This window comes from Mya arenaria, chromosome 15 (genome assembly GCF_026914265.1).
Source record: "Mya arenaria isolate MELC-2E11 chromosome 15, ASM2691426v1".
Classification (NCBI taxonomy): domain Eukaryota; kingdom Metazoa; phylum Mollusca; class Bivalvia; order Myida; family Myidae; genus Mya; species Mya arenaria.
Window position 1 is genome coordinate 41,121,647 of NC_069136.1, and position 8,015 is coordinate 41,129,661.

General features: G+C 34.7%; 1 protein-coding gene across 1 annotated transcript; it reads right to left on the reverse strand.

Annotated features, from left to right (window-relative positions):
- Nucleotides 1-617: 617 nt before the first annotated feature.
- LOC128220016 (F-box/SPRY domain-containing protein 1-like) lies at nt 618-7,933 on the reverse strand. Its single transcript, XM_052928246.1, has 3 exons — nt 7,349-7,933; nt 6,203-6,278; nt 618-5,690 (listed from the first exon to the last, which is right to left on the reverse strand). Exons 1-3 carry the CDS (start codon nt 7,919-7,921, stop codon nt 5,578-5,580), a joined length of 762 nt encoding a protein of 253 aa, XP_052784206.1. The 5' UTR covers nt 7,922-7,933; the 3' UTR covers nt 618-5,577.
- Between the last annotated feature and the right edge of the window lie 82 nt (nt 7,934-8,015).

Sequence of the window (8,015 nt, forward strand, 5' to 3'; positions counted from 1 at the left end):
GCTATCAAAGTATGTTTTATTGAGTTTTATTAAATTTCATCCAGTATTTTTCAAGTTATAATCTGGAAAAGAAAAGGTAACAAAGGGCAATAACTCTGTGATAAGCTGAAATAGAGTCATGGTTCTTGTACACTTTCTCTTACTGTGCTTTACCATTGTATGAAGTTTAATTAAATTCCTTCGCGTAGTTTTCAAGTATGCTCCAGACAAAAAAATAAACAAAGGGCAATAACTCTGTAATAAGCTTAAATTGGAATGTGTTTTTTTGGTACGCTGCACTTTCTCTCCTTGTGCTTTACCATTGTATGAAGTTTAGTTTAATTCCATCAAGTTGTTTTCAAGTAATGCTCCGGATTAGAAAAATAACAAAAGACATATCAACCGACCAGAAGACCAACCAACCAACTCCAATATACCCCCTTAAACTTCGTTTGCTGGGGGTATAGAGAGTGGAATTGTTTTAATAAATGGTAATCCCCTGGAATTATCAGGATAATTTTAACCAAGTTTTTTCCCAATTTTTCCCAATTTGTTGAAACTAAATGATCCTTACATCACCACTGTGGCCTTAGCTGTTGATCTCTGTGTGGGAATTTGGAAAAGAATGAACACTTGCAGGCATATTAAAATCATATATTTAGCACTTTGTTCAAAATAAACAATACAATGACCCATGATCAACACAATCCATTAGAAATCGGGTGCTAGTAATAATAATGTTGTACCGTTCTACACCCAGACATGGCTCTCACAGAGGTCTCAATAGAAAATAGTATATTATCATTGTACCGTTCTACACCCAGAAATGGCTCTCACAGAGGTCTCAATAGAAAATAGTATGTTATTATAAATAGTATGTTATCATAATAAATTATGATTTTCTTTCAGAAATGTACATATTGAAGTTCTTCTGCACAATATATATGAAAAAAATTATATTATAAATTTGAATAAAAAGTTATAATATGACAATATTTTGGTTATTTTTTTCATATCCCTTTCTTTCTTAAGTGATAAAATGACATTTAAAGAAATAAATGCTTTTTTATTTTCACAGAATTTTTCTGGCTTTGTGTGAGAAACACCTCTTCTGAGAAACACCTCTTCTGAGACTGATTTCTAGAGCAATCTTTTACTTGCAATTGCAGCTTATGCAATTAATAACACTTTTCAGCTCACCCCACTGATTTCGATTTTTTTCATTCTGACATTTCTTTTGAAGAATGTTAACACTTTTGTGCAATTACAGAAAAGACAATTTTTCACTTTTCATAAATATTATGCTGGAAAATAAAGACTTCAAATTGAAGAAGTGGACATCTGTAAGAACCATATCTTTTGTAGTGCGATGATAAGTATGTGTGTAAATATATTGTCAATATCTCGTCAATATAATTCACAAGTGCAAACACACTGTACAGGTAATGGAGTAAGGACAGCTCTGGTTTTGTAAGTCATCTACCACAACAGGGAAACACCTAGTGTGGGCCTCACATGATGAACAACCAACACTTTCCAGATTTTCTCCTTTCATATTCAATAGTTTTCAATGTAATATCTGGTTAATATGTTCTTTGAGGTCTCACTTTGATTACATTAAGATTTTTTTTGATTTTCATTTTGAAAGTCTGTTTTTTAAGCAAAAATGTTGATTTTAATAGCTTTTATCCATGAAATGTCTTAGAAAATTACTTTTCATGAGAGCAGAGCAGCAGCTGTTGTTTTCTATAGTGAAACCAGGAAAGACTCAACATTTATAAATGCCAGAGTCATGGGCCTTGTTGTACATATGCCTGTTGTCTGTGCTACATGTACACAATTTTAATTTAAATATCTTGAATTTTCCAGTTATGGTCATGGCTAAAAAAGATGTGTTGTAATATACCCTATAAACCAAGATATTTTGAAAGGTTTAAGACATATGGTTTTGATTTTTTGTTTTAATTTTCATAATTACTATTCCAAATGAAGGCTGGATTTAGAATGGAACATTCTCTATCAAAACAGACTTTCGAGAATTTATCTCAAAACTTTTCATTTAACCCCAAACTGAATTTGCCATATGTGAGATTTGATTTCAAACATTTCAGCCATTTTTAAAAGCATATTTTTACATTGTATCACCAAAAGCATTGGTTGTCTAGCGCGTGACACCCATAATAACAGTAAAACCTTACAGTCATACAAAAAGTTCTTAAAACATGCTTTTTATAATAATAAATTACAAGCACTTATTAAATTTGTCATACAGCATTTCAAAACTTTAGATCTAAGTGAAAAAAAGATTCATTGTAAGGCATCAATCTTTAACAATGTATAAAGAATGCAGCCTTCCTGTGTGTTTTAATGGCATCAGGGCTGTTCGAATTGTGCTTATAGCGACAAGTGCCTTTAATTTTAAATTTACCCAGTGCCTTGGAGGTGGTCACAGATTGCATATAAACATTTCTCCCACCACAGATAAGTAGATCCAAAAGTTAAACCATGCTAGAAATTCTTTTCTCCCACCTCAGATAAGTAGATCCAATAATTTAACCATGCTAGATCTATATTCTTATCTTGCCCACGGGCGAAGATAAAATGCCCGTATGGAACTCCTTTTTAACGGTCACCACATTATAATAACCTCCATTGTTGAAGACTGTCATCAGTAGCATCAAGAAAATCTTGTCTTATGGTAATATTTAAAACGCTAATTAATTATTTCTCGCTTCAAATGTCACCATAAAACAGTTTTCACGCACCATTCAAGAAATAATGCTTCATTTTTCTTAGAACTATTTAAAAAGACCGATTTGACTATTAACATAAACTGGATCACTGCGCGCGTATCCATGACAACCACGTGCTATCGCACATCCATACGCAATTATTTTCACTAAGCACAAAGGAGTTCACTCAAAAAAAAAACATTTTTAATTAATTTTGTTTAACTGAGGTGGTAGAAAAAGCATCTACCATAGCCGCTCGTGTAAGATAGTTTCATCCCGACCCTCGCGCAGGGTGTTTTGCGGAAACTCGGTAAACCTCGTTTCCGCTAAACACCCTACGCTCCGGTCGGAATGAACCTATCTTACACTCTCGGCCATGGAAGATACTTATAATCTTGCCCATGGTATGGAACTCCTTTTTAATGGTCATCCCATTGTAGTTACCTCCCTTGTTGAATACTTTCGTCTGTAGCATCATAGAAACCTTGTCTTATGGCAATATTTAGAATGCTTATTAATTATTTCTCGCTTCAAATGTCACCATAAAAAAAGTTTTCAGGCACCTTTTAAAAGATAATGCTTCACTCTTCTCAGAACTATTTAAAGACCGATTTGACTATTAACATAATCACTGCGCGCATATCCATGACAACAACAAATTATCACATATTCATACGCATTTTTTCTCACTATGCACAAAACAGTTCAAGCAAAAAATACATTTTTACTTAATTTTGTTTAACTGAAGTGGGAGACAAAGCATCTACCATAGCCACTCGTGTAAGATAGGTTCATCCCAACTCCTGCGCAGGGTGTTTTGCGTAAACTTTGTAAACCTCGTTTCCGCAAAACACCCTACGCTCGGGTTGGGATGAACCTATCTAACACTCTCGGCCATGGAAGATACTTATAATCATGTCTGTACTTATTGTGAAGAGATTAACAAAAAGGGTGTAGGATTGTGAACTTTAAGGCCAATTTTTCTGATAAAAGTAAACTCATTTGGATAAGAACGGGGCCAAATCAGTAGGAAAAATTGAACACTGCCTTCATCCTAATTCAGTTCTTATCATTTATAATGAAAACATCTTCAACTATCTAATACTTGGTATATTCAGTTTCCATATCAAAAGGTTTACGGAACTGTATGTAATAAATTAAACAGTAACATTGATATATATTATTCTTTATATGCTAGAAATACTGTAAAGTCGCTTTAACAAGATTTAAAACAGACAATTTATACATAGCGTAATTCGTAATGAATTATTACCAGTAACAGAAGTATTTACCCATACATTCATTGTGTATATCTTGGTGGCAACTTGCCTAAAGGCTATTAAAATGATCCTAGCGAAGTAAAGTATGCGTGTATCCACTGTGTTTAATCTCAACGTATGACTTAACTGCACTCTAACACTAAAGTCTTAACACGATTACAGTAGTAAACAGACAGATTCCGACTATGAGAAGGTATAAAACATGAATGATACATGATTCTCTTCCAGTGACATACAGATACATTTATATTTATCAAAAGATGTGCACATAATCAAATGATTGCTTGAAGAGAGCTCAATATGCCGTCTCTTTCAAAGCAGCAATCCTCATAGGTATGTAGAGTATGGGTCAGAGATTGGGAAGAAACACTTTATTTAAATATAATTAACTACCTCTTTCCAATACTTCTGCCAATAACAATACTTGTAAGTATGAATTATTCAAAATACAGGGGTCTCTCTCTTAAAAAACCAACCCTATTTACAATACATATAGGGTAAAATGAGTTTCCATTTTATATCAGAACTTTTGAATCTATTAGTAACTCTAGAAGTCTATCTTTGACTCGTATTATGCAGTAACAGGTACATATCAACTAATACACAGCTTTCTATATCTCTGAATGCAAATGTAAAGTAAAGCTGTTTTATTTGGAATGGTAGACATCTCCCTGGACAGCAATGACCAGTGGTGAAGACAATGGTACACTTTAACTAAATCAGATATTGCACCCAGAACATCATGAAGATCTTCTCCATGTATGTACTATGTTAATTCCGCTTTCTTTTCTCTTTGCTGCTGATTGACATCAGTTTTTTGGAGGCTTCTTATCCCTCTTTTCAGTATTCTGGCCCAGTGGGACGCAATTTCAGCCTTGACTGGCCCTGTGCGATGCATGTAGCCTTAACTTGAGCTTTATTTGCTAGTTGAAAGCTATTTTGCCACTTGGTAATGGCTTGGGCTCTGTTGGCCAAGGATTCCTAGCTATTGGGCTCTTTGACAATGACTTAAGCTTTATTGGCCCGGGGTCCTAGGTATTGAGCCCTTTGGAAACAACTTCAGCTGTCAGCCCGTAAACTCTAGCTATTGTGCCCTATGTTTTCTATTCTGCTCGAGTCTTACAGTAGACAGAATATTGAACAACATTGTAAAATTCTCTTACACAACTTAGCTCATGTTACAGTTAATAGTTCCTGTAAGGTACAACAGGTACAGATGAGATGTCAGATGAAACGATAATATAATAACAGTGACTGTGACTCACACAAAATAGAAAAATGATTTTGTTTGCATTTTCTACAAAATCTGTTTAGTGTATGGTTATACAGTATATTAATGGCAATTTCTAGGCCGGAAACTATGCAATCCAATACACTTTCACAGTTACATCGAAACCATTTTCTTGAACATTCCACCAGTATCACTCTTTTAAGACAAACAAAAACCATACTTTTTTGCTAACTTCAAACACTAAGATTGCTTTTCCCATCAAACAGTGAATTCAAACAATTCGACACATATACTGCTATATTCTTAACTTCAACCTATAATACACACTGGAGTTAAAACAATGAAAAAGCTTTTATCATCCATCTAAAGGTTGACCTAAATACACCATAGTCACTTCTGTATTTCCATACACTGCCGAAACTGATGGGTATAATTGAGTGTCATTCGGTAATCCACGAAACGCCACCCCTGAAATGAACATATATATAATTGTGCGAGAAATTAAAAGGAGCTGTTTTCATACAGTTACATAGCTTAAATTCTTCAATACATATATGATTATTATACAAATATCAGATTTCCTTTAAATTACAGGCTTTCAGGTCTTGTATTTTCATTCTTTAACCCTTTGCATGCTGGGTAAATTGTCGTCTGCTCAAAAATGTCATCTGGTTTATTCTAAATTTCTTTCAATTTACTTAAAACTTTGGGCATATATCGACTGAGTGGCAAACAGCTTGGAACCTGACCAGGCGCCGAGTTACTCGGCGTCTGGTCTGGTTCCAAGCTGTTTGCAAAGCCTTTAAAATCACCATCAGCAGCCTAAGGGTTAATCATAAATATCTCTAGACTATTGGTTTAGTTGTCATAAAGTTTCATTGAAATCTATGGACATTCAATGGGGATAATATTGAATTTAAGCCATACATACATGAATAAAATATCTGGCTAATATTTTCTTTCATATGAAAAGTTATTACCTAAAAATTCATAATTCTTTTCAAATGCTAGCGTGTTGTCATCACAGTCCAATATCACACGGATTCTTTCTCCCACCTGAAATAAAATATGTCCCACAGTTACAAATGATCTTTAACCACCTATAATATTGTTAAACAGTTAAAATGATATAAAACAAGTGGGTCAAGATGGCCCAATATTGCTCACCTGATTGGATAAAGGGTTCTAAAGTTATTGATCAGACAACATACTAGACGACTTTCAGAATTTTTCATATCTATATAGAAATATAGTGAAAACTAGCCCCACCCCTGGCTGCCATGTATTGTATTGAATCTAAATTGGGTGAAGGAATTTGATATATGGTGACCTTTCTGTGAAATTAGTTTGAAATAGGGTCAATGATTTATGAAGAGAATATGCGCAAAGTTTTCTATGAAGACATATAACTAGCCCCGCCCCTGGCAGCCATGTTAGTTATGAATCAAAATGGGGTTTAGGAATCTGAAAGAAGGTCACCTAAGAAACATTTCGGGGAATATTTTTTTTAAATCGGGTCCATATAGACTTATAGTTAAAAGTAGGCCCACCGCATGGCAGACATTGTTTTTTACGAATGAACACCGGTTGAACAATTTTGATACTTAAGGCCACCTAAGGAACATTTTTGTGAAATTATTTTGAAATCTAGCCGGAGGTTTCTGAAAAGAAATTCAAAGATTTTCCTTTCGGTTGCCAATGCAATAATGCATAAAATTTCTTGAAATATAAACCAAATAAAAACCAACCAAGCGGTAAAAATAATTCCAAAAAAAAATCACTGCTCCAATCATATCTTTTGGAACATGCTGAATGTGATTACTAAGAAACCAGTACCAGTATGGTCCCATAAATACACATTGCCACAGAATCGATCAATCACAATTTTAATGTGGGTCGGTGTGGGACTGTCAAAAAATGGCAATGTTAAGATTTATTCAGACCAACAAATATACTTTTGGACTGCCAAAATTCCAAAGCCTGTCAGACCGAATGACTGACATGTTTTTTTGACTTTAGCAATGTCTGTCATGCTTATGTGAAACAATCATATTTGAAACAAATCAAATATTATATTGTAAACAACTTTATATCAACCAGTTTAACACACAAAACAATCACAGCACCTGGTATTTTGGTGCATTATTTAACAATGGGAAATTCCCTTGCGAATCTCCATTATGAAGCAAATGATTATCAACTAAATTCCATCCCCATGACTGATCATCTGTTCCAAGTAGTTCTGAATAGCCATGGCACTGTAAGTTTGCATTTTTTGTGGTGAGTCCGATTACAGCAATTGTTCCGAGCGGCCCCTCCCACACCACTTCCCAACAATGACGACCTTGCTTGAAGCCTAATTTTCCCCGGCAGCCGTCTGTACTCTGGGCTACAGGGTTTCTATGAAGTGTGAAGCCGTTTGGTTTGATATAAATGTTTCTTGAACAGTCGTTTGGGTTCCATGCATGATAAAAAGCACGTAGTTTTGCTTTGTAAGTGGGACAGTTCGACAAAATATCTGACTTTAAAGCTTCTTCTGCAAGTTTTCTCACACAATGTAAACGCCACACGTCGTTATCTTCGTCGTTAAGATATTTGTACCATGATTTGCACACAAGAGAACAATTTCGTAGGTCGTTTATGTCTAAATATGAGAATAAATTCTCCAAAACCGTGCCAGGAAGGTTTTCGGCAGCCATTTTGGGAATTTCTACTACTTGACTGGGCAAAAATTAGGTGTCAAGAGTAACTCCCCTTACAAGATATTCTCAATGACAGGAACAGGAACTCTTG